The following is a 27,066-nucleotide window of genomic DNA, read 5'->3' on the forward strand; positions in this document are numbered from 1 at the left end:
TCCTGTGACTCAAGTGCTCAGCTGCTCGCTGCCTCTCACAATATTGCCATGTGCCACAGCATCTTCTTGCTCTCCTTGGCTGGGCACGTACCCATCTGTCAAAATAACTCGCCAAAGACTCGTAGGCTGCTTTTCTCTGTTCTGGCCTGTAGCAGGATATTCCACCAGGTAAAAAAGAGGGCTCTTAAAATGATTTTGTAGGAGTAAAATTCTTATCGCTGTCCCCACTGAGCAGCACCAAAGGACCGGCTGCTGACTGGTTTACAGAAATGTAAATGCAGGATGATCCCACCTCTGTCAGTGTTGCACTTGTCACTGACTCCGGAGAACCTGCTCTCCGCTTGTTTTGAATGTAAACCATAAATATTTTAGTTCATGGGTTTAAATTTTGTGAGTTCTCAGTGTGAGTGAGACCAGAGAATGGCTTGGTCTATTTTTCCAGTGGATTCATCTGCAGTGCAAACATCACCTCCCACGTCAGCAATGGCACCAGAGAGTCTGATGTCAGACACACAGGGATCTGCAGCATCACGGACAATTTACTTAACCCCAGGAGCCTGGGAAACCTTGCCCTTTCTGGCCACTTCACGGGCTTTTCTCCTCTCTGTAAGGTGCTTTATACTGGCATTTTTCACCTGAAAATAAAATACCTGAAGGAACTAGGCCGCTGTAGTTCCTCCGTGAGCATGGGCTTACTTTATTTCACCAAATGAAATATTCTGTCCCCTATTTATGTTCCTTATATTGTTCTTGCAACTGCAGCCAAGCTCACTGCGCTGTCGTTTCCTGGATCCTCCCTGATCCTTTCTTACCCATAGGAACAACATCAGCAACCTCCAAATTTCCCTGGTTCCCTCCCCAGCCCTTAGCAAGCTATCAACAATTTCTGTCAGAGGCTTTTCTATTTCCCTTGCTACTTCCTTCAACGTTTGGGATGTCGTTCAGCTGGGCCGGGTGCCCGGACAGCTTTTAACTCGTTGGTGTTGGGAGGCCGTGGCAAACCCCGGCACAAAATCTGTTACATAACCCGAGGTCAGCAGGTACCAGGAGATGGGATATTTGGAGGAATTCCTCATCCCTGGAGCAGCAGAACCTGCTAGTCCAGGTTTAGTGGTGTTGGGAAGCAGCATCTCTAACTGTGCCCAGCTCTGCACAGCCCTTAAACCCCTTCTTTAGTGCTGCCTTTTCTCCCTCCCTTCCCAGTTTTCCTCTGGCCCTCTCCTGCTCAGTATGTTGGACTGATTGCCCTGGTAACAAGTTTTCACAGTTGAGCACAGAGGTAACCTGCACAAATACTTGTTTGCACAGGAAAAGCAGCTGGAAGAGCCAAGAGCCACAGTTAAGCAAGAATGTGAGGTAGAATGTTGAAATTAATGAGATTTTCCTGAAAAACGGCCCGGCTCCCTCAGCGTGCTGAGATGTTTCCCCTCTCACACCTGAGAGCACAGCAAAGCAAGGCCCCTGCAGGTTCATCTTTTAGTATTCCTGGACACCATGGCACAACAGAATAGAAATAATGCAAAGTATTAATGTAGCAAATGTACAAAAAACAAGTGAATGCAGTGCAACTCATAGTTCCCTGTCTTTGGACTGCGAAAGTGAGAGGAAATACAGCGAATTTGGGCAAGTTACCCAACCTTGGCTTGAGGAATGTGAGGGTGCAGGAACAGCATCCTGCTCTGAAGTGAGCAGAGCTAAGGAGCTGCACTGCTGGAGCCTGGGCTGCAGCCTTCTGTCCCAATTATGTATTGTCTCTGGTATGTCCACACCGAACTGACTGATCACACACAACAGCTCCAGAGAGGAGGGAGCCATGGCTTTCAGCACTACAACATCTCCCACGTGTTTGGGAGGGGCAGCAGCTGAAGAGGGGAAAAAAATGAATGAAGCTTTGAGCTGATGCATCGCTTCCCTTCTCCTGCACTTCCCTCCAGCTGGGATGCTCCTTTCCCTCACACACTGCACAAGGTGAATGCCTTCCAGTGCCAAGATCCCCTGGAGTTACCTCCTCATCCAGTTAAATGAATGGGACACACGAATCCAGTAACTGAAATTATCAGTACAAATGACAGTGGTGTGGCTGCTGTGGCAGCAAGTCTGATACAAGGCCACAAACCATTCCCAAAAGGATTTTCTGTTCTGTGTTACTTCACTGTGTCTTCTTAAAATAAGAACATGGACATTAAAATAAGAACATTGTAATGATGTTCTTAAAATAAGAACATTATCTATCTCTGTGTTTCAGGTTTCTCAAAGGGAAAAGCTCTTCAATCCCCCCATTAGAAGACCACAGTGTTCACTGTCAGGGAATCCCAGAATACGCTGAGTTGGAAGGGACCCCTAAGGATCATTGAGTCCAACCCTTAGCCCTGCACAGGACCAGTCTTCCTGCTCATCAAAAAGAAAGAGATTCCATGTGTTTGAGCTATATTAATTTAAAATGTGTATTTTGGGCTTCATTTTTGCTGGGGCCATGAAAGGAACCGTTTACAATCCCCTAATTCAGTGCAATGTATCTGCAAGTCTCTGAGTGCCTCAAAATGTGAGTTGTCACAATGGCAAACTTTTTGATTTACATTGCAATGGCTTATTTTTCCTTTCAGTGGAGTATTTCCTGCTGTTGCTTTCTTGTGATTTTTCTGCTAGAGGTCTAACAACTTGTGCTTTTTTGGTTCATGCCTGCCTAAGTGAGGATCACCCACCCATGATGACCAATCCACTTGGAGCGGGCTCAAAAACAACAAGGGTGGATTAAACTATTCCATTATTGCAGATGAAAGAGCTCTCCCCGACATCTGGCATATCATCTTCAGAACTGATATGGAACACTTCCATAAATTCAGCTTAACATTGTTTTTGTGAGTGTTCCAAAGTATTTTTAACATGAAGGAATAGCATGCAAACTAATTTCCTATTTGAAAGTAAATGTCTTGTTCTTATTTCTAATTCACCCAGTTATTAAAAAGGAGGGAAAAAAAAAGAAAAAAAAAAAAAAAAAAAGATGTTCCCTTAACTTGAAGCATACTGGTTTGTTTATTTAAGTTAATGGAAAAGCTAGTCAGTGTTTGATGTAAAGCTGCCCCCTTGCTTGAAAGAAAACCAAACAACTGGTTATGAATTATGAATATCTCCTAATACTTTCCAGAATTATCTGAAGGATGTATTTTTTGCTTAATTACATACACTTAAAAGTTCCAAGTTCCCTGTTCGCTCCCATTCTGTTTATTTCTCTCCTTGGAAACCTCATAAGCATTTTCCTTTAGCAAGGCTTGACTGGACAGAATATTGCTGCTACAACCTGTGATGGCAGGGAGAGCCAGGCCTTGCTTTTTAATTAGGGAGTTGCAGAAGGGCTCATTAAAGCTTTGCAGGCCCTTCCCCAGCACCTCCAGGGGCAGCTGCTGATCCCTGCGCAGGGAAACACAAGCAGCTCCCCAAAAACCAGCTTTCCTTCTGGGACAGCTCAAAAACAGGTCCTGCAGAAAGAAATGTTGCTTTTCTTGTGTGTTGGCACACCTTGAGCTGCTCTAGTCCTGCTCAGCAGCACGGGAGCCTGATCTGGTGTTTTTGGGGAGTGACTCTGCAGCTCATCAGTGCAGCTTTGCTGGCACAAGGAACAAGAGACCTTAAGATATAAGGACAAGGGACACATATTTGTTGATCAATCCAGTCCTATCCCCCTCCAGCTGAAGGAGCCTTTTTAGGACTTGAGCCGTGGTTTCCAGGCTGAGAACCCTGAGGTTCAAGCCGAGTTCAATAGCAACTTTCCAAAGGAGAAGGCTTATCTCAAATGATATTGTTTTTAGCACTAATCATCCTATCTGTTGGCAGTACCAACACGCTGCAATCTCCACAGCTCCCTACGTAAATAAGCAGATTCCTGAGGCTGGTCCAACTCCAGAAATGCCTTTGAAGGCATTATTTAGTCAGGAATTTTCCCTCCGTGGTTCTGGGATACTTGGAGGGTGTTGCTGTACGTCCCCACAGATGGCTTGTTTTGAAGAAATGCATCTAAAACTCGTTTAAAGCATTACTTTGACCCCGTGAAGTAGAGATGGTTAAAAGAAATTCACTTTCACGCCTTCAAGGACTTGTGAATGATAGAAGAACAAAAGCAAATTGTGGAAATAGCACTTGAAAAAGACATGTTGGTCGGTCTGGTCCAAAATATACTCCAGGGATGGGAGGGGACTGGAAGAGCTGGGATAGAAAAACACAATGTTCAGGTTGCACAGTTCAAGTGGAGGGAAATGGATGAGCAGAAGTGGAGATTTCTGGGGCAATAGATAAAAACAAGCAGTGCTACCCAGTACAAACCCATCAGGAATTGTGTCTTATACGTTTCTGTTTGCCTGCCTTGCCTGAAGAACTCACATTAGTTGGCTCCCCATTAGAACAGAAGTGGAAAATTCGGTTTTCCATGTGATTCTCAACATGAAGAGGGATTGAAAATGAAGCTTGAAGTCTTAAAAATTCTTTGTTTGAAAGAGAATAGATACAAGAGGTGAAGCCAGGCAGGATCAAAAGTGAGGCAGAGGCACCAGAGAAAAGGAAATCAATTGTTTGAAGGTAAAAGACAAAAAAAGAGGCAGTTTATACTTGTTATACTTATAAAGGAAGGCAAATGAAGGTGGAAGAAGCAGGCCAGGAGGTTCTGGTGGGCAAAAAGGGCTGGATGAAGGGGAACTGAAACGAGCTGAGGGTGTGCAGTCGACTGGAGATTGGAAGTTGGAGCAGTGCTTGGGAAGTATTTGTTGTTCTTTCAAAAACCTGACAAAAAAATTCTGAAAACTGAAAATTATTATTATTTTTGGCCCCGCTCTAAGATTTTTCTGGGGTTTAGCCACCTTTTTTTTTCTTTTTTTTTCTGTGTTTGGGAACAAAAAGGGAAAAAAAAAAAAAGACACCAAAAAATACTTTGTTCTTTCAATGAGTCAGTAATAAATAAACCCGAACATTTTAAAAACCAGAAGTTTCCTTGGGAAGAGAGAGCTATTTTTTCTTCCAAAATGAGTTTGCCTTCAAATTGTGCTGGGCTCTGCTCTCGGGCTGAGGATGTGCCTTGAAGCAATCAAGGAGAAGTAGCAACTGGGACAGCTTTTCTCTTCTTTTATTTTTTTTCCCCTGGTGTTTGGCTGGGAAGTTCCACGGGTTTGCCTCAGTGCTACCAAACTCCTGGCACTTTGCACTGAAAATGAGATTTCAGCAGCGTTTCCTAGAGTAAGTGAGTACTCCTGGAGCATCCTGGCCTTCCCAGCTGCAGGGCTGGCGGAGTGGGAAGTGCAGCAACCTGCTTTGTTTGCCTGAGCATGTGAGTTTTTTGAATTCTTTTTTTTCTTTTTTGTACCTTGTGATCTTCGCAGACTCCTGGCGAGGCTTAAAAGGTTACTTGGAGAAGGGAGTGGCTACCATTTGTTTAGAAAATAAATAGAAAAAAGTAGGCCAAATACCAGTAAAGTTCCAGTTTGAAAATATTAAACTAACACACAGCGTTGCTGACCTGAAAAGGTCACATGAAGTGGGAGAAAGGATGTATTTAGAGGGATTGCCAGGCAGGACGTGGGATCTCTCACTGACTTGGCAGCTCTGTTTGCTGTTTCTAATGCTCCTTATTTGCTAAGTTCTGAAGTTTGACAAGATCCATGCTTTATTTTGCAGTATTTACATGGTATTAAGCGAGTGTGTAAATCCATTCAGGGAATAACCGAGGTCTGCCCTGCCTGCCCTTTCCTGCTTCATCTTTGCTGGGTGCACCAAGTAGTCCCAGGATGCTCAGAAACCTGGGAAAAGGGATGTTTTGAGGGGGTTTTCCTTTGGGGTGTGCTCTCAGATAATGAGGTTATTCGGGACATGTTTGAACTCGATAAATATGGTGGAATTTGCTTCCAAATTTGTCAGTGAGAGTGAGGAAAAAAATGAGTGCTTAAATTACCATAGAGCTGTTAGAATTCCTGCAGAAGGAGCAGGAAGGTGCAATGGAAATGTAGAAATGTCAGCATCCCTCTGTACAGGCTGATTTTTGGGTGCTTGGCGAGCGTGGAGGAGAAACCCCAAGGCAGCAGATAAATAATTGCTGCCACATCATCCGAGCACATCATCATCTCTGCTGGGTGGGATGGAAGGTATTCCCAGCTCCCAGTCTGCCAGGAGAGCACAGCCAGCAGCTCCAGCTGGGATCAGTAGGAGCCTTCAGCTCAACCAGAGCCTGAGGAACAAACCACCTGCTTTTTGAAGTGTCTTACATGGGCCATTTTGCAAAGCTCGAGCTGGAGCTCACCAGAGCTGGGCCCAACAAAGCCCCTCCTTTTACTCCACACATCATTTAATGGTCTTCAAAATTACACTTTCCACTCTGACAACCCCCATTTTTCTACCTCTCTCCCTCAAATCTCCCACTCTTCCTCTCCTGCAGTTTCTTTCCCTGGTCCTCTGGGTTCTGCCCTTCCAATTTCAGCTGTTTCTGAATCATATCTCACTGAATTTTTTCCCATAGCCCCGAGGTGGCTGATTGCCCACGGGCAGTGCCCTTGGTGCCTGCATTTTCTATCTATAAGGTGCATTTCAGTTTACCCCAGGAGCCGAGGGAAAGGCTGGTGCTTGATATCACTCGTGCCAAGCGAAACCCACGGAGAAAGCGTGGCCAGAGGGACTCTGTACAAAAGTTGTCTGGGCTCTGTAGTTTTGCTCACGTGGGTGCCTGGTAGTACACACCAGCTGCCAATGAAAACAAGCCAAAATAGCTCCAGCCCTGTGCAAGTCTCGAGATGATCTGAAAGTGTGCAGAACACAGGTAAGAGAGGAGCAGGCTTTGTCAAAACAGAGAAAAGCAGCTCCTGCAAGATGGCTCTGAAAGGAGAAGAAGCTCCTCTGACAATCCCTTCTGCTCCCTGCAAGTGCATGAAATTCCTGAAAGGGCAGTTTACAACCGAATGAAAGAAAATTGTTGCTTTTGAAACTGTTTGTGGTTGTGACGGAGCGTGGGCGCTCCCCGGAACGTGTGTTGATGTCGAGCGGGGCGGCGGAGCCAAGGACGTGGAAAAGTGAACCATTCCCGTGCTCCAAGCAAGGAGAACACTGGTGTAGGAGCAAGTCCTGTGGCTCTGGGTCACTGGCAGGCAGTGGAAAGCACTAGGAGGACACATGTGGAGGATCTGCTGTGGGACAGGCAGTGGGACTGATGCCCATCCAAACCAGGATTCCTGCCTCCAGAGAGCTGCAGGAATGAAGAGGAATCGGCTTTGTAGCTGATGTTGGGAAGGGAAGGAACAGGCCCTGACAGATTCACTGGACAAGTTTTTTAATACTTTGTGGCATGGGAGGTTTTCCTGCTTCTGGCCCCAGGAAAAAAGAGGAGTGGGAAGTTTCAGAATCAGACAATGGCCTGGGTGGGAAGGGACCTTAAAGCCCATCCAGTGCCACCCCCTGGCATGGGCAGGGACACCTTCCACTGTCCCAGGTTGCTTCAAGCCCATCCAACCTGGCCTTGGACACTTCCAGGGATGGGGCAGCCACAGCTCCTCTGGGTAACCCGTGCCAGGGCCTCCCTACCCTCACAGGGAGGAATTTTTCCTGATATCCAATCTAACCCTACTTTCTGTCAGAAGCCCTTCCCCCTTCTCCTGTCACTCCATGCTCTTGTAAAAAGTCCCTCTCCATCTTTCTTGTAGCCATCCTTCCTAAAAAAAGAAGCACTGAGGGCCTTCCTCCCCCTCTTTTTTCCCCAGAGGTGTGTTGCTTGGTTCTTGCTCTGTTCCATTCCCCTCTTTCAAAGGCACGAGGTCCCAGATTTTTTTGTTCTCTTGCAAATGAAGGGTATGAGCTCAGTGCCCAGGACATGTTCCCTGTCTGCATCCCGGCATTTCAATCCCACTGAAGGCTTTCAGAGGTGCCTTGCTGCCTCAAATGCCTTCCAGATGGATGGAATTCCAGGAGGATGGATTGTCCACTCAGATTGTGGAGCAGTTTGGGGGGAAGTTCCTGCCGTGCTCCTTCAGGTGCTGGATGGCAAAGAAATGGACTGGTGGCTCTTCCCTCATGGAAGTGCTGCATTCCAAGGACTGAGGAGGCAGGAGATGAACTGGCAGAAGATAAATCGAGGGGAGGCTAATTATATCAGAGTAATTAATGCCAAGAGCAAGAGATAGAATTAAAAGGGAAAGCAAGGAGAGATGTACCTGAGTATGAGCAGGATGGTCTGTTTATAGCAGAGGGAAAGTAAATATCCACCAGCACATAAAGGGGAAGAATTGCTTAAAATTCTGAAGATAAAGTGTTTTAAAGTATTTTAATATAATTTCCCAACCCTACTATTATTTAGGTGACTCAGGTATTTGTTAGGTTAAATAAAATAACCCAGACTGCTGTTTGCAACATTAAGCCTCTTCCCAATCTAATCCACCTCAAATTCCCTGTGTAAGTTGGGGAGGTCTAACCCAGAGCTTGGGTTTCTCTGTGCCCTTGGCTTTCAGAAGCCCTGCTGTGGAGAAGGATTCCCCTGTTCTGCTGCTCTGAACTCTGAACCCAAAGCCAGGGCCATGTTCCAGCAGCCAGAGGAGAGAGTGGGGGGTTTCAGGGGACAGCAGGAACCAGGTCATGGAATCTGTGGCCTGGAAAGATTTCTTTTTTAGGAGCTTTTTCAAAATGCAAGATTTCCGGACAGGGGCTGCTGAAGAGGAGGAGAAGTTTTTAGCAGACTGTAAACATGTGGGCTTAAGTAGCTTAAAAGCTGTTGTGTACAGTATCTAACCAACTCCCTCCAGTTTAATGAATGGTACCAATAAATATGCAAAACACTGGGAGACCAAGGACAAGATTGGGTTTTAGCAGTTAATTGAGCATCCTCTGTAGCCAGATCTGTATCTAAACTTGTTTAGGATCTAACAGACTGTTAGTTTGCCTTGGAGATTTCGTGGACAGGCAAAAAGATCAATATGAAGGAAAAGAAATGCAGTTTCTCAGCAAATAACCCCCACAGCACCTTCTGAACTGATTCCAGAGGCTTGGAAACACCTCCCAGAAATGAAAACTAAGTCATGAAAGTTCTTGTATCCCATTATTTTCCAAAGGACTGGGAGGTGTTCAGTGTGCTTTAGGATCAAGTCCAAATGATTTTTAAGGAGTTAGGTCTCACTTTCAATGAAAGGAAAATAAAAAGGAAGCAAAGCATAATAGATAAGTGAGGCTAGGCACATATTAAAAACAAAAATCTTTTCAAAGCAAAGAACAATGATCTCTTATCTCCAGAAGGTTCAGTAAATAGGTTAATTCTTCATATTGACCTAAAGCTCTTGGGCTTGATTTATTATTCCTCTTGTTTGTGCAGGAATTTTTATTTGCCCCATAAGGCTTCACACTTATTCCATGTACATGTGTTTGCCTGGAATGCCCAGCAGTGGAGAGCAAAGCCCCTGGAGCCAGCACAGGAATCTGGGAAGGTCAGGGCAAGATCTCTTTGTTGCTCTGTCCCAAACCAGCCTTGTCTGCTCCTCATAAGGAAGAGAATGCATTTGGTTTGCAGAGCTTCACTGATTTTGAAATTCCACTTCTAGAAGGGATAAGATTTTACAGAGAGGATACTGAGGAGATGATTATCTTAGCCAAGCCAGGCTTTACTCCCTAAAAAGTGGCATGAAGCATCTAGTGAGTAAAAGTGACAGTGTGGTCTCATCTGACACTGGCAACTGTTCCCAGCCCTGTTCAGAGCCACCAGGAATCAGAAATGCAAAGGGTCTGGTTTCTGAAGGAGCAGCTTTGTTTCGTTACCATTCTGACACTGCTGGTGCTAATTGTACAGTGATTTATCCAGGATCACTGCTGTTTGCAGGCAGGTTGTGGCACTTGGTGCTGGTCCAAGTAAAGAAAACAGAGAATAAGGAATGAAATAGAAATGAGAATTGTGGGAAGAGCATCTGAAAGGAGCAGCTTTTCTGGATGGGAGATGAGCTGGGATGTTCAGCAGAATGATCTGACACTGAGAAACCCTGAGGAAACAGCCAATTCCTTCACAGCCAGGCTGCTCCCTCCCATCCTCTCCAGCATTTCCCACCCACCCTGGAGTGGATCAGCCTGGGCCTGGCATTGCAGGCCTGCTCTGGCAGGCTTTCAGTGAGGGCCTTTGAAATAAAAGTTGCCAGCAACAAGGGGAAGGGCTGGTTCAGGACAGTGGAAACTGAGGCAAAGGTGTCAGTGGAATTATGAATTTTGTAATTATTTTTAATTTATTTTTAGTTTTATTTCACTTGCAGCAAGAGTTGGGTCCTGGGAGGTCAGGGATGACATTTGGCTTCTCACTAGTTAGCCTGCTCCCAGGGAAGATGTTTTCATTCAAACCCAGGCTGCCCAAAATTGTGTTACTCTCCCTTATGGAAAACACCTCCTAACCTTCACCTTTCGTAAGAAAACAAACCACATTTTCATATAAATACAGCAGGGTTCTATAAAAATTTCAGTTCTGAAAGCTACAGTGAGAAACAGTGGGTGAAACCCAAGAAGGTCTATTTTTCAATCTTGTTGAAGAAAATCAAGAAGGAATGCAAGCCCCAAAGTTTAGAAGGATGAACATGGAAGGGTTTCTCAGGTGAGGTTTTTCACTGCAGATGTGCATTTGGTGCATTCTACAAGGGAACTGTCACTGGTGAGTGGCACCATAAATAATCCTAAATAGTTTGATAAGTGAAACTGAGGTTTCTGATTAAAACATTTATGGAGGCTGTCACAAAAGTTTGGCTTTTTTTAAATACAACCGAAGCACTAAACTAAATAAACTCAGCCCAGCTGTGAACCAAGAGAAAAAGATCTGCAAGGAAGCCATTTGGTCATCCCTGGGCTTAAACTGTGAAATTAGTGCTAAGAATAGTTAACAGTGGGACATAAGCATTTAATTTTTCAGATGAGGCCCAAATGATAGGAATGGAAAAACCTGCATATTCTCAGAGCAGCTTTTAAGGGCTGTTGTCTCTGCAGCCCATCCCAAGTGCCTCCCAGAGGGACAGTAATGCTGTCTTGAAGCTGGATTTGTGTGACAGACCCAGCTCTGGAGCTCGGAGCCATAAAACTGCAGTGCCTGGGACGTCTTCAGCAAAGATGCTCCCCGCTTGATCCAGGCACATCCCAGGGCTGTCCCGCTTGGGCTGTTACAGCCAAAGGAAAAAAACCCTGCCTATCATGGTGCCTTTTGGCTCTCTGTCATGTTCTGAGGCACTGGGGGTGGTTCTTTCTGGCTGGGCCATGGTCACACATGAGCCCCCGGGGCTCCCGCTGCACCACGAGCCAGAACGTGCTGAGGCCACTTCTTGGCTGTGCTGGGTGTGACAGGCACTCCAACAAGGAGGCAGATGTACAGAGTCATACTGACTGCTGCTGCTTTTGTCCCAAATGCACCACTGAGCACAGCAAGAGCGGGGTGGGAAGGATGTGCTTCCTAAGGTATGTTCAGAGCAGGACAGTTCCTTCTCCACGCTCGTGTTGTCCAGGAGAACGGAGCATTTCAAGGCCCCTGGAAGCTTTGCCAGTACAAAATGTCACTGAATGTCAGTATTCCATGATGACAAACCGTGATTCCTATCATGAAAATCTTCTGATGCTAAAACCTGGTTCCTTTTTGCTATAGAAGTGTATTGAGTTGCACTTGACAGCTAAAAATCAAATTATTTACACTTTGGCACAATTACAGAAGCTCTCGTCTGAATTTCCCAATGGTTTTAGTTCTCAGCAAAACTACACTGGTTTGTTCTCTCCCCAGAAAAAGTCTCAGCCTTCTGCAGGTTGTAGTGGTTCTATTATGGTATTGAGCATCTAATGTCTGCTGGAGTGGTTAGTCAGAGCTCTGGGAATTGCCTGGTGCTCAATCCACAGGTGGCAGTCACCACATCCAGGAAGATGGAAAACGTGACAGGCTGTGCATTCTCAGAATGAGATACCTCAGAAAATCACAGATATCACCAATCTGCTCTTCAACAGTTAACCTCATCCCGACATTCTTTGATAATTACAGATTGCCTTAAGCATCAGTTAGGTTTATCACCCTTTCAGAAGGTGCTGGGTTTTAACTTCTGTGTAAAATACCCAGACCTTTGTTTCATCCTGTTGGCCTCACTCCTATCCCATGGCAGGGAGTTCAGGAAGCATTTCCTTTTCTGGGTTCCTCCAGCCATACCACCTTTCAGCATCACAAATCAAGACTGGAACTGTGTGTCTCCAAGTGGGAAACAGCACTTGCAAACCTGCCTTCCCCAACCCCTCCTTGCTTCTGTGTGGGTTTGCCATATTTATCCCTTTTCCCTGTGTTTAAAACCTGTCCTCACCCCCAAACCGTTCCTTTCTCTGTTTTGCAGCATTGCCCTTGCCCCGGGATGAGCAGCCCTGCAAAGAGCTGTTTGCTAGGTGAGAAAATCAGGGCAGTGAAGCGTTCCTGCACCCCCAACAGCCCTCGCGCGGCTCCGGGGAATCCCCCAGGAAGCGTTTGGGAGGGTGGGGAAAGCAGAGACAAGCTCAAGCCTAGCGCTCTAAAGCTGTGCTTAGGGGAAGAGCTGGGGGTGCTCGAGGGTGTTGCTGGGTGGATCTCCTTGGCTGGTTTGGGCTTTTGGCTCCAGGCCATGGCTGTGCTTTCAGCTGATTTCAAAGGTGCCTGGAGCCTTATAAATCTGCATCCAGAGCGAGGAGAGGTTCTCCTGACAGGGGACACTGAAATCTAAGTGTCATCGGAATGGAGAGAATGTTTTGATTTAAATACGGAATGAAGCAACCCTTTCATAAAAATAATCTTCTAAACACGGGGAATTTTCTCTTTTATAGCCTTAAAGAGCCAGTTTCTGAGAGAGGAATGCTTTGTCTTGGAAGACACACACAGACAGCAGCCCCCTCCCCAAAATCATCCTTTCCCACATGCTGACTAATAGATTAAATAATAGGTTTTCTGGATGGTTTAAATAATGGTCATTGTTTGCCACGGGGAAAAAGGGTGGGTTTTTTTCCTGCACACACTGTAACAGGAACATGGTTATGAATATGGTTATAACTCTCTTCCCCCTCAGGCTGTTTGAGCCACAATGTTCTCCTGCTCCTGCAAACCCCAGAACCCTGAGACTGATTTAGAACTCTGTTGCTATTTTTAAGGCACTTGACCAAGATATTTATTTCTCAAAATGATGCTGTGTTGATCAACTTAGATGAACTTTCTCCAAACACTGACTGTATTTGTTGCTTCTAAACGTGTATTTAATCCCACCTAGTTTTTAATGGAGCCCAGGTACTCAAAATTCTCCACAGAGTAAATTTAGACAAGAAAGAGATTTGTTTTTCCCATCTTTCTGATCGGGGTAGTTTTATAAGGTAGGCCAAGTCCTAAAATCATACTAAAAACGTGGCAGAGTGAGCAGAAATTTATTCCTTTCCTGTGTGCAAGCCTGTTGTTAAATGTTACCTTATGGGCAAGCTCTTGAAAACCACCCAGGAAATTGTTACCTTTCCCAATTCTAACTGCAGAACAGATATGGGGTGAAGGTGAAGATATTTCAGTGAGGTGAAGTTCCTTATTTAAGGTATTCAGTAACAGCAACAGATAGGGGTCTACTTATATCTGATTTCAAAAAATTAGATATACCTTTATTATTAGATAAAGGGTCTAATTATATCTCATTTTAAAAATGCTTAATTAAGAGCTTGGGATACCTTGTGCCAGAAAATGTCTAGTTAATTTTTGGGCCTGAAGAACTTTTTCTTAGCACTGCAACTTCTAAAAGTCTGTATAACACATGTTTTCTTACTCATTTTTTTTTTCCAGCTTCAATGCTACAGGTTTTACCATATAATTCTACCTAACAAAGATGAAACATTTCTCCACTCTACTTGCAACAGAACCGACTTCCAAAGGGATTTCACATTAACAACTAAAACACAAATGGGAATGAGCATAAAAGGTATTTTGTAATAACTGCATGTGTGCTAAAATACTTCAGAGCTCTGTAATTTGCAAATCCCTCTTGTCTTTTTGGTAAAGTTCAAATGTAGATGAAAGAAGAAACAAGCAGGATTCTTGTGTGTTCAGTATGTTTTTTGCAAGTTAAATTGTGCTGCATGTTTAATTATGGCAAATAACTTTTTCTCCAAACCGTTGCTTTCTGGCTGCCATGATAACAAAACTTAGTGAACTAAAGATGAAAACTTAAGGGTTTTGGGGAATTTCATGCTTTTTACCCATGAATTTTATATGGCTGATGACCTACTCCATATTTTTTTGACACATCCAGAGGGAAGAGAGCTTACAAGCCAAGTTCTGATCCCCCAATCTCGTGGACAGAAGCAACTAAACTTCCACAGGTATGTGACAAAATTCCTTTTGATAAAAACCCTTCAGCCCAAAGGATGCTTAAATCCGGTGTGACTTATCCTAGAACATGCATAAATGGTGATAGTCCAGAAAAAGCAGAACAGAAAGCATCACAGAGGGGAAGAGGGAATAAATATTCTTTAAGTGTGATGAAGGGAGGTGGCCAAGCTCAGCTTACATTAAAGCCACGATCAAAAAGTACAAATCCTTGCTCAGCGAACACAGACAGAGCACAAAGTGCTGCACAAGAGTAGCTGAGCACACCACAAAATCTGTGGAATGTTTGAGATGCAGCCCGGGAAGGTGAGCTCAAAAATCACACTCCCATTGTGGTTTCCACCAGCCCCAAAATACCTCCCGAGTCCTGGGACACTCCCATTGTCTCTGGCCGGAGGAAAAGGGCAGCACAGCAAGTCTGAACATCCCACGGGATGGATTCTTGGAGTGCTGGAGGCTGGGCTGTGGAGCAGCAGATGGAATTCCCTGGGAAAGGACATGCAGAGGAGCACAGGCATCCCTGGGTGGTGCAGGGGAGAATCAAACACACCACTGCTGCCTTTGTGGGAGGCTTTGTTCTCCCTGCAGGACTGTTCTGGCACTCACAGAAAGGCAGAGACAAACAGCAGCTATCACCTTCCTCTGCCAGCATGGAAAGGGAGAAAATCACTTGGAAAGGGAATAAAATAAGGGAAATAGCAGTGTCAAACTTGAACAAGTTTTCCAACTTGCTAAATTCAAGCAATGTCTTGGAACTTTGAAAACTGTGTGTCTGCAGTGCTGAGATCCTTGAGAAATGTCCTAGGAAAGGTGGCTTGGTACTTCCAAAATGAAAGAGCATTTCCAGTGTCCACTAATTAATCTGAAGTAGGAATGGGGTTGGAAAAGGGAGAAGAAATTGGTTGGGAGAAAATTACCCTGAGCAAACAATTGGAGGGAGGAGGAGCCTTTCTCAGCAGGCTGAGGAATGAGAGTGCAGGAGACCGGGAAGACACAACTGCAGACCTGCCCAGAGCAAGCACGCTGGGAACATCCCCGTGATCCTTTCGTGGCAGTAGGCTTCCAAAAATCTATCCCCCAAGTGGCAGTAGTATCACTAAAACTCTCCAGGAAGGGTGCCAGTAACTGCTGCCAGGGTGCTCTCAGTGCACCACTGCAGTGCTGGAGGATGTGTTTCCTTGGGAGCAGGTGTTGGCACGGGGAACAAACCCATCCCGTGCTCCACCAGCCCCGCTCTGTGCTCTCTGATGCTCCCCACTGACAGCTCCCAGTCCTTGGGTGGTTCCCTGACTCACAGGATGCCTGTGTCTGAGTTTGCAGCAGGTACAGGGAATTCCTCAAAGGGAGAGATAAATACTCTAAGCCTTTTAATGGGGTGCCAAGTACAGGGGGAAGCCAAGTCAGGATCAGGCATAAGCACATTCTTCCCCTTTGCTATCTGGTGTTATTCCTGATTGCGCCGTGGAAAAGACCTCCAGCTTAGAGAGTGGAATTCTGAAGGAGGACAGATGGCTGGAGGCTTGGACTTCTTCAGGCCATGTGCCTTCTGAGTCCATTTGCAATGTTTTGTCTGTCAAAACATGAGCCTCCTCCGAGCTACTAAGGAAACAGGCTTTAAAATCAACAAATCCAGCCCACGAGGATGACAGTGGATGTGACTACTGTACAATCCCATTTTCCTGGAACAAGGAGCCATGAGAACTGCTAATGAGTTTACTTAAACTAGGAGTCTGGGGCTTGCCTGCACAATCCCAGTTCAGCAGCTAAGGTAAATAATACAGCTTTGGGAGGCTCGCTTGCCTCTAGGACACTTAGCACCATTAGCAAAGGGGGAGGAATCTTTAGCTGCAGCACATGGAGCATATTCCTGCAGGGTCAGGACAATGGGAAAACAGCAACTCACTAAAAGAAAGAAAGCAGCTGCTTGTATTTATGCTTGTGATGGATGCTCCCAGCAAAATGGTCAGACAGAACAGGGAATATCCATCCAAGGTCTTGACATGACACTCACAGCTGTGCAAATAGCGCACACGGGGAGATGATTCACAGTGACCAGATTTCCAAAATGCCCCAAACCAGGCCCTCAAAGTGAGATGTTTTTTTTGTGAGCTTCCCTCTGGGCCCTCGAGAGATGCTCCAGAAAGGGCTCTTTGCAGCAGAATGCAGCAGTTTCACAGATTAACAGCTTGAACAATTGGTTTGGGATGGGCTGAGGAAAGACGATCTCTGCGTGATGCATCCAAATGTACAAGAAATTAATTGGCATCTGTGAACAGTCGGGACAAAGAGCTGTCAGAGTGTCAGCTTGTGTCCTTCTGTGGATTCCCTTGGACCTGCAACATTCCTATGGCTTGTCCAAGTGCTTAATATTCAAATGGCGCATGTAACCAGGGTTCACTTCTCCGTGTTTGCTGCAGAACTTCAGCAAGTGGGGAGCACTTGTTGCCAGCTCCTGCTGGAAACAAGTGCTCCCCACTTCGTGAAGTTCTGCAGCAAACATGGACATATGACCTGAGCTGGCACTTGGATGAACTGATGGCATCCTGAACCACATAACAAGGCCTTATTTTTCCTGTCACAGCCTCTCTCCTCACCCCGTCCTCCAACCAAACAGGTCTAGTGCTGTTCAGAGAATCACAGAGTGGTTTGGGTTGGAAGGACCTTAAAGGTGATCCAATCCCACCCCCTGCCGTGGGCAGGGACACCTTCCACTAGCTCAGGTTGCTCCAAGCCCCATCCAACCTGGCCTTGGACACTTCCAGGGATGGGGCAGCCACAGCTTCTCTGGGCAACCCGTGCCAAGGCCTCCCCACCCTCCCAGGGAAGGAATCCTTCCTTCCAATCTACACCTACTCTCTTTCAATTTAAACCCATTCCCCCTTGTCCTACATGTCCTTGTAAATAGTCTTGCCCAGAGAGGAACAACCCTGGAACTGAACTTCTCACACCTCAGGCTCTTTCCAAACTAGTCCTGAGGCATTTTTTAAGTACTCCTTACATACAAGAATGGGGAAAACTTGGGGTGATGCAATATGTTACAAAAAGCTCTCTAACACATTCCTGGGCTCAGCCTAAGGAGTTACTATAGCTGTATTTTAGGTTCTGTGTTAGCAAATAGCTCTGACTCATAGGAGCAGATCAGAACTTGGTGCAGAGGCTCCAGACTCCCAGTCCATGCCCTTCTGAGGGGCTCTGGGCTCCCTGGAGTCCGGCCCTGAACGCTGGAATGCTCGTTAGTGCTTGTGGCACATTAGTGGCCCTCCTGCCGTGCATTCCAGGTTTGGTTCCCTCTGAGCTGGACCTGCAAACGTTCCAGGAGCCCTCAGGGAGGGCAATCAAAGCAGGGTAAGTGGAGCTCATTAGGAGCTGCATTGCAGAGCTGCCTTCTGTGCCCCGGCCAAGATGCCAGGGAAGAGCTGCCAGAGGCACAGCCAGGGCCAGGCAAGGGCACCTGCACTCACCCACCTCTTGTGTCCTTTGTGTGCCACTTGCACATCCCTCACATATATATATATTTAATATAAACTGATTTCTGTATGAAAAAGGACATTGTGAACTGCTCCTCCTTGTCCCTCCCTCCTTAACAGAACAAAGGACTCTAGAGATGCAAAATGTAGGCTTATTTGATTTATTCACACTTAATTAACTTCTTGAATTAAAAGCATAGCTTGAGTATGGTAAGTTACTTTGAAAAGAACCAGAAAACTTAACAAAAAAATCCCTGAGCCCTACGATGAAGAGAGCCCTGAAATGATTTTGCAGGGGAAAAGTAACCAGAGCACAGAAAACAAATTCATTTCTTTCCTCCCGCTATAGAGAAGGAAAAAAGCAACCAACATCCACCAAGTCTAGGCAGAACTCCTTGGAAAAAAATGTCTCTGCCATATGAGAAAGTATTGATCTCTTGTATTACAATTTGCCTCCCTCCTGTCCTTCACATTTGCAGTAGCACAAAGGGTGATAAACAGACTGGAGAAATATCAGAAGCTCACTTAGCTGAGGAGCAGAAAACCTGCTTACTTTATTGCTTGTATTGCCAGCATGGGAGCAAGGCAAGAAAAATAAGTTCTTTCCCCCTCTCAAGTTTACAGGTTATTTGGTACCTTTGTTTGGTCCCTTTTTTTTCATTCCAGTGTCATTAACATTCTAGGAAAAGCCAGTATGTTCTTGCAGACTAGGCTTGACAAAATTGAATTAATTGGCTGATTTGCCTTTGACTGCAATAGGAGCAGACTCAAATCACAGTAAAAAACAACTCAGTCTTGTATGAGGCACTGAGTGCAGCTATTTATGGGTTTTATCAGGCAAAAAGTGTCTGTGAGCGTGAGTCAACTCAGTTATTTGCTTAAAATTGTTTCTTTCTCTGTTTTTTGCTCCTCCCAGTTACAGTGATACTCTCACAGTGGACACTTCCAGGGATGGGGCAGCCACAGCTTCTCTGGGCAACCTGTGGCAGAGCCTCCCCACCCTCACAGGGAAGGATTCCTTCCTAATATCCAATTTAAACCTACTCTCTTTCAATTGAAACCCATTCCCCCTAGTCCTACATGTCCTTATAAATAGGTCTGGGCATCCCAATGCCTTCCTGTGCCACATCTGGGAATCTGCCTTGGTGACCAAATCTAGGAGTGACAGTGAAGTGGGAACTAGTTATCCCAGGATGGGGACGGGGGGAATTAGTTAAGGTCATAAACTCAGAATTTAAGGCCCAAGTTGTTGAAGTTGAAGCACAGCACTTGAGGCTCTGTACAGTTCCTGCATAAGAGATCTCCCTCCAGAATAACCTCCCCTCAGCTTTGCATCATTTTGGGGGCTCCTGGCACTCACTTCAGAATTTCCCAGGAAATTTTTACTACCTACACCTTTAACATCCACATGTTTCCAAACACTAGTAGTTATAAAAATGCTCTATCTCAGCACTTCAGAAACAGGACCAGTACATTTATATCTATTAACTCCAAGCCCAGGAGTGTGTTTGGCCTGTGCTACCCCCATATTCTGTGTTTAAAGGGAGTGGACACTGGTGTTCAAACAGAAGGCCCCTCACACTCCAGCATGATGTCAGTAATTCAGCTCCTCAGAGCGTGTTATTGTTTTAACCAGAGGTCTCCACACTTTCACATGGGTTATAAAATACTTAGTGCTGCTGGACTGGAAGGAGAATGTCATACATCTGCAAACAATTAGAAGGAGCTGGACTTCATATTTGATTTACTAAACAATAAAACAAGCTGAAGTGTGACTGTATCTGTAAGTTACACTCCCTGGGAGCCTGGGGCAGTTATCATAGCAAAGTCTTTTAACCATAATTAAATAAATCCGCACTGGGACCATTGCTGATCAAGATTATCTTTTATAAGATATTTTCAGCAGTGAAAAAGCACGAAGATCATGAAGTTGAATGCAGGCTTTAAGTGCTCCAAAAGTCTTTTATCCTTTCTTTCAAGCACACTGTCCACTGCCCCTTTTCCAGCTGGAATTCATTCAGTACAATACATTTCAGCTTTTAAGCACTAATATTTCCATGCTTTCTGCATTTAGATTGAAATCCTGGCATGAGGAAATGAGTAGCAAAGCTCTTGATTCAGTCAAGCCCAAGATTTCAGCACAGTTTGTGTGCTTGGGTTACAATGTTCTGGTGCTGTAACAACAGTTACTTGTTATAAATTAACCAGAGATTGTGAATTGAGTAGAAATATTTAGTTGCAAGTCTCAGTAAAGTAATAGTAATGCATCACCACCAATCTTCTCCTCACCAAAACAGAAACCTCAACCAGTTGTTGGTCTCTAACTCCCAACCTTTATTTGGAATACGAGGTATTTAACATGCTGTTAGTCTCCCCTACTCTATCCCAAATTTATACCCCTAAAGCCAGGGCAGCAAAAGGGATGGTCATGTCTGGAAGTTTTCTAGCATTTCTCGCATTTTTTAATCAGACCAAAATGTTTTGTGCTAAAGCTGGAGCAGTTTATTGTGATTCACCAGGGAGGAGGAGTGCCAGGAGCATCACCTGAAGGAGGGAGTGCCAGCCCAACCCAGGAGTTCTGCTCCTGGTTCTGCCCCTACTTTGCCAAGTTAAACTAAGAAAAAAAAAAAAAAAGTCATTTTCCATCCTTAGCTCTGATTTTCTCTTGATAACCCCAAGTGAATGCCCAGGGTTGAGGGGATCACAGCATTGACCTCCTGCTTGTTCTGTGCCTGACATTCTTGAATTGGGGTGACAGAAAACGTTGAACGTGGGCAGATAAGCCAGAAATGCAACTCTGAGGCTTTGCCTACAAAAATAACTTCTCCACGATGATTACTGTGCTCCAGAATGACAGGGAATTTACTTACTAGTGATAAATAACGTTCTGTGTACACGAATACCAGGGAGAAGGAAACTACCACTGTACATTACAGCTTGCCCTGATTATAGTCACTCAAGTACTATTTTATGTGATTATACTGTTACAGGCCACAAAGTGGAAAAGATGAACCATGAGGTCAAGTTTTGCCCTCTGTTTTCAGGGGTATCCCACTAATGTGCTTGAAAAGCAAGTTTGGGACCAAGGAGTAGAATATATTTTTATGAAAGAAAACAAAACAGTGGACGAAACATTTGTTACTTCAGCAAGTAGAAGAGTAAACTATTTATATGAAATAATAAATGAAAGAGTCTTAGTTTACAGTAGTGCTTGTGAGTCTGGTTGCTGAATGCATACAATTAACATTGCTAATGCCCTGAGAATTTTTGGCACTGTGTGTGGTGTATGTACACTCAGATGAAAGCTCTTCATTGCCATAGTTTCAAAGAGTGGCCAGGCTATGACTAGAAGCAACCTGGCAGGGTCTGCCTAGAGCTACTTCCACAGGGATCACGAGAGCACAGAGCTATTCAGATGTTTGGTTCCTACCACTGGAGAAGTATTCCTGATCCAGGATGAAAGCATTGGACCCTCCTGCACTGCAGTCTGCTCTAAGCAGACGTTCACCCAGTGGTTATTTTTTGTCCCATTCAGCATTTAGTTATTGAAAAACACAGAGTTCTGCAAACCTTTAGGAGCTGTTTCTGACTTGCTGTCTTGCCCGCTTTTTTCACAGCACTGCCTCTCCTTGACATACTTAGTACAACACAAAATGCTGGACTAGAGTTGCCCTGAGGGTTTTTTTTTTTCTTAGGAGCTACAGACAACAGAATTAATTCTGAATAGATGGAACAGACTGTAAGGCTGCACTGAGCTGCACGGTCTGTTCCTTGCTCAACGCCATGCCTGTGATTTATTTCACACATCTCCAGCGTGCACACATGTCCAGTTCAATGGAGAACAACCCCTTCCAGTCAACAGGAGATTCCAGGCTGTCACCGCCCAGGCAGTGGATTGTTGTCCCCCACACTCTGACCATTCCCAAACTCAGCCTTACCTTGGCACACGTTGTGGTCGCTCTGCTCGTACCCAGCCGCGCACTGGATTTGGTGGGTTGGGTTTGGGGGGGCTCGCTGGGGGTCGGCCGGGGTCCGGCGGATCACGTTGTTCCGACCGCTGGTGGATTCGGCCGCTGCCTCTTCCCGCTCATTTACAATAATTTGGGCCGTTCTGGGTAGACAGAGGTATCCTCCATAGTGGTTAACACATTTCATCCCACCTTTACATGCATCTGGGACTATTTCACATTCATCAATATCTGTGGTTAGCAACAACACAAGGCATGCTTTTAACAGGCGGACCTCCTGCAACAGCCACAATACAAACAAAACAACCAGATGTGCGCACAGCCCTCCCTGCCCAAAACAGGGGGTGCAACGACAGTGCTGAAACAATACCGGTGGCGAGTCTGTCTGCGAGAATGAGTCACTGTACCTTTGCACCGTTGCCTAACGGGGTCCCACTCGTAGCCATCCGTGCATTGCTGCAGAGAAAGAGAAAAGAGACAAAGAAATTAGGCTGCTCGGGATTCTTCGTTTTGGAAGAATAATCGAGTGTATTCAGTGAGCTCACAGTTTGGCACTGAGGGAAAAGCAATGTTTGCACACCTTGGTAAGCTGGAAAAATGGCTGTGGGTAATAGCTATGGGTACAGCACTGGGTTTTGCATGAACAACAAGTCTGGGTCTCTTCCAACTTGGAATATTCTATAATGTACAGAGAGAGGCTCTGTCTCGGGAAGTTCCCAAGGTATTGTTTGTTGTAGGATGGTTTTACCGGGGCTGGAGAACAAAGTGAGCAAAGCATCATTTTCTCCTTGCCCTGTTCTCATACACTGTCTTAAAGCATCTGTCCTTTGGCTTGACTCAGCTGACCAGTACGAAAATCTTCTCAGGAACAAAACCAGCAGGTTTTTCTGAATTTTGGTCTTGTTCACACAGCCTTCCAACAGGTGAACATGATTCGTTCCCAGGGCCTGGGGGGGCTCTGTGCCCCTGGCCTTCATCCTCTCTCCCTTTAGCACTCTAGCAATGGGGAGGGCTCCCATGACGGCTGGGAATTCATTCACATGCTTTTTAATCACATGACTCCAGGGACTGCCGTCGGGGAAGGACAATTTATATTGTGAGACACACAATAAACCGTTAGAGTTTATAACAGCAGGACTACTTATTTACACAAGACTTTGCAAAATTCAAACAAGACAATGCTCGGCAACTCCTCATATCAGTGCAGACTAGCAAGTTCAGCAATAATTTTAAATATTCTGCCCCGCATCTTCGTTATCCCTCTGCCCAAAACCACTACATTGTCTAGAGCAAAGTCATTTTAATCACAGATCGCAGTTGCAGACACTGAGTAGCAAAGTATCCCGGTGCTACCAACCGCAGCAGAAACATTTAAAACATGAAACTCTCAGTGAATCAACGGGGCTGTGCTGTGTGGGTGCATCCTGTGCTGCTCAGGATATTGGTTTAATGGCCCCATACAACAAAAGAATTGAGTCGGCTAATGGAATTAGTCACAGCCAAGCAAGCTCGATCTTGTTGCTACTCCTCTGCTGCTCAGGGACTTACAAGTGACAAACTTGACCTTCTGATGCCAAGATGCACGTGTTCCACGTACTCTCCTCAAGTTATTTTGAGGAACTCGTTACTGACTCAGCAGTGGGACTGAAAATGTTCTCTTGCCTTGCAGGTGACACCAGCGACTTGGCAGCGAGCTGGAACTTTGAAGGCTCTTTCTCCCAGAGGGGTAAGTGGACATTCCCTAAAGGAATGACTACATGCTGAGTTGACAACACCAAAGTTGCTGTAGCTATGAAAACGCAGACCCGAGGGAAAACAGCTAATTCATGCATTTACTGAATCACCCCATTCCTGTTAATGCACAACAGAAGTACTGTGTGTTTAACTGCAAGGAGCCAAGTCCATCTATTACTGCAGCCCAAGGCACTTGTACAATAGCAAAGGATTTGGCCCTAAGTGAATACAATGTTTGCATGAGAAACAGTAGCATCCCAAGAGTCAAAGCTCCCAAAGCTAAGCTTTTTGTTTCATCTTGCACGGCTGGAAGTCTAATGATCATCGAAGCACCTAAATGTTAAGAACTCTTTGGAAATGAAGCATAGGTACCCAAGTTATATAGACCTGCTACAAACTTTCAATTGGCATAATCAGAATTATGGAGGCTTATCAAAAAATGCTACTTTATTTTTAAAAAGGAACATGTAATAAATGCAGAAAAGGAGGAGGGGGGGATCCCTGTTTAGTCTGGATTTTCAAAAGATACTTAGATCTTCAGTTTCCACTTACACATAGGGACTTGGAAAAAAAAGTAAATCACAGAAGCCTCTGAACAAAAGTACTCCCAGCCTTCAAATCCCTAATGCTCCTAAAGCCCGGTGTTAAAGTATTTTATGACTGACTTCCTGATGCTCACTTGAGGCTTCTTTAAGCCCTGACTTCTACCAGAAGGTCCAACTCTGCAATATTTACTTGCTGGAGCCATCCCACTGACTTCAGTGGGATTACTTGTGTAAGTCCCAATCTCAGGCTTTGGCTGTGGTTCTCTAACTTTTTGCATGTGTGCAGAATTTTCTGCTTGTGTGGCATTGCTGATGTCTGTGCACACATCCAGAGGTCCACCCATATGAAGCAAGTTGCAGGGATTACAACTGTAATCAGATGTGAAAATGTGGGTTTTTTCCCCAGCCCAAGCCGAGGTAATTGTCACTCCTTCCATGACATGCATTATGCAAGCCAAAGGCTGAACACGAGCACATTTAAAAGAAAAAACCCTTTAAAAACGCCTTTAAATCTCTTACCCTGGCACTTGGTTGCAAGCAGGACCTATTTCCAGCACTCCTGTACGATTTTATCAAGCCATGCAAAACCAGTGCTCAGAAGCAGCTCAGAAATGAACAGTCCCGTGATCACTGCAGGACTCAGATGCTTCATTAAGAGCCCCGAATTTGGAAGCACTTACATTTTGTTAAAAGCAGCTTGAAATAACCTTAAGAAAACACTAAAGAATGTTCGACCTAATCATCTGTCAAATTCCATATATTTCAAGGGAAGGTCCTAGGGACCCTGTCTTTATGAAAATGGATTAAAACAATATTAGAACCTCCTAATTTTGTTCAGTCCCTCAAGCTGAGTACATAGCTAAACTTTTCGGAGCAGGCAGTCGAAGCCTATTTTGCTCAGTCCTGTCAACTTTTAAACGGTGTTTCAGGGCAGGAACGGCTTATTTTATGGTTAACATCCGAACTCCACGACCTCTGCAGCACACGCTATACGCTGGCAAGAAATTCGGTTTTTCCTAAGGGTCATTTAGAAAAGAATCTCCTCAAAAGCAGTAATCAGTTCCGACTCTATTAAACCTTACCGTGTACGTTATGGTTTCCTCAGTTTCCTGCGAATGTACTGTAATGAGAACGAGAGCAGCCAAGAACATAGCTGTCAACATCGTGAACCTTGAAAGAGAGGAAACACAAATCAAACGGGAGTGCTCTCGGCGGTCTCCATCGCCGGGGGAGGCAGCGGCACCCCCGGGAGCGGGCTGGGAGCGGGGCGCCCACCCAGCCCCTACCTGGGAGAGGCGGCCGGGCGCTCCCGCGAGGAGACGGGGAGGCTCGGCCGCCCTTCCCAGCCCGGGGGTTTTATCCAGCCGGGAGAGGGGGGGCGGAAATAACCAGTCCACGGAGTTTTAAAACATCCCGGCGCTTGACGCCGCACCGAAGCGGGAGCGGCGCCGGGCGAGGCGCGGGCAGCGGCACTGCCCCGCCGGCGCACGCTTTGGGGCGGAAAAGCGATTTTTCGGTCAAAGCAATGCGGGGGTGGGGGGACACGCCGGGCACCTGCCGGGCTCTGCCGGACCCGCTCGTACCTGCGGCGGGGCCGGGCGGGCGGCGGTCGCTGCCGTGTGCGCGGGCTCCGCTGCGGGGCCGGCGCCGCTCGCTCTCCTCTCGCCGCTGCCCGTGCGGTGCCGGTGCGGTGCCGGCGGCCGCTCGCTGTCCTTCCCGCGGTGCTGGCGCCGGCGCGATGCCGGCGGCCGCTCGCTGTCCTTGCCCCGGTGCGGTGCCGGCAGCCGCTCGTCCTCCTCCTCCCCGTGCCGGTGCCGGCGGCCGCTCGCCGTGCGGTGCGGTGCGGTGCGGTGCGGTGCGGTGCGGTGCTGTGCCGGCGCGGTGCGGTGCCGGCGGCCCCCGAGGGTCGGTGCGTGCCCCGGCGCCAGCCCCGCGCTAAATAGAAGCGGCGCTGTCCCGCCGGAGCCCCGCACGCCCCCTGCCGGCCCCGCGGGGCCGCGGCGGGGCGGGGCGGCCGCGAGCGGGGCAGGTGCGGCCCCGCCGCCATGTTGGGGCCGTGAGGGGAGCGCGCGGCGGGGCGGGGCGCGGGCAGCCGTGAGGGGACAGCCCAGCCCTGGGGGTCTCGGGGGTGTCTCCGTGGGACATCCGTCGTTTTGGGCGCTCTCGTGAGTCCAAAAACCGTTTTGGGGAAAAAAAACCCCAAAACTTTTAAGGGCGTGAAGTTCGCCATTGGCGCTGTAATCAGGCGTGAAAACGCGGTTTTGTCCCCCAGCCCAGGCCGATGTAATTGTCACTCCTTCCATGACGTGCGTCGCGTAAACCAAAGGCTGAAAACGAGCACATTTAAAAGAAAAAAACCTTAAAAAAGGCCTTTAAATCTCTTACCCTGGCACTTGGTTGCAAGCAGGACCTATTTCCAGTATTCCTGTCCTCAGGTGCCACAGCCACACGTTCTTGGACACATCCAGGGATAGTGACTCCATTACTGCCCTGGGCAGCTTGTTCCTAATGCTTTACAACCCTTTATGTGGATAAAAGTTCCATAATATTTAATCAAGACTTCCCCTGGAAGTTTAAAATAGCGAGACTGAAGTATTTTCATGCACGTTTTATATTCCGTAAATAAAAGCCACGAGGAGCCCTTCTCACGGGAATGACTGTTCCACAGACATCACCTAAGTTCAGCAATCAGCTCTCCTAAAAACCTCTTCTGTGTATTAAATGCTGTTATTTCCCTACCCGGTGGGAAAGTTCCTGGAAAGAATAGAGGACAAGGGGGAATTGCTGGGATTTAGAAGCTTTAGTGGGTTTTGGTGAGGAGAAGGTGTCCAGGAACTCTTTCTACAGAGGGATAAGCTGGATCTTTGTTTAATTCCCCAACTTTGCTCCTGGGGGCCCTGTGGTATGGTTAGTGCAGCTCTATTCTGTTCCCCTAGTCGAACATGTGGTCTCTAGTTTTAAAAAATGTTTTTACCTCCTTAATTTGACCTTGAAGGGCCTGGAGAACTTGAAATCTCCTGAAAAAATGT

At 46.3% G+C, this 27,066-nt stretch overlaps 1 protein-coding gene across 1 annotated transcript in view; it reads right to left on the reverse strand.

Annotated features, from left to right (window-relative positions):
- The window catches only part of EFEMP1 (EGF containing fibulin like extracellular matrix protein 1), a 40,038-nt gene extending 14,621 nt beyond the window's left edge, over positions 1-25,417 (reverse strand). Inside the window, exons 1-4 of the mRNA XM_017821743.1 lie at positions 25,324-25,417; positions 25,120-25,207; positions 22,166-22,214; positions 21,729-21,989 (exon numbers count right to left, since the gene is read on the reverse strand). Coding sequence (XP_017677232.1) covers positions 21,729-21,989; positions 22,166-22,214; positions 25,120-25,200 — 391 coding nt within the window. The 5' untranslated portion in view covers positions 25,201-25,207; positions 25,324-25,417. The remainder of the gene's footprint in view (positions 1-21,728; positions 21,990-22,165; positions 22,215-25,119; positions 25,208-25,323) is intronic.
- Positions 25,418-27,066: the final 1,649 nt, after the last annotated feature.

The sequence above is a fragment of the Lepidothrix coronata genome, unplaced genomic scaffold (assembly GCF_001604755.1).
Source record: "Lepidothrix coronata isolate B3197 unplaced genomic scaffold, Lepidothrix_coronata-1.0 Scaffold92, whole genome shotgun sequence".
Taxonomy (NCBI): domain Eukaryota; kingdom Metazoa; phylum Chordata; class Aves; order Passeriformes; family Pipridae; genus Lepidothrix; species Lepidothrix coronata.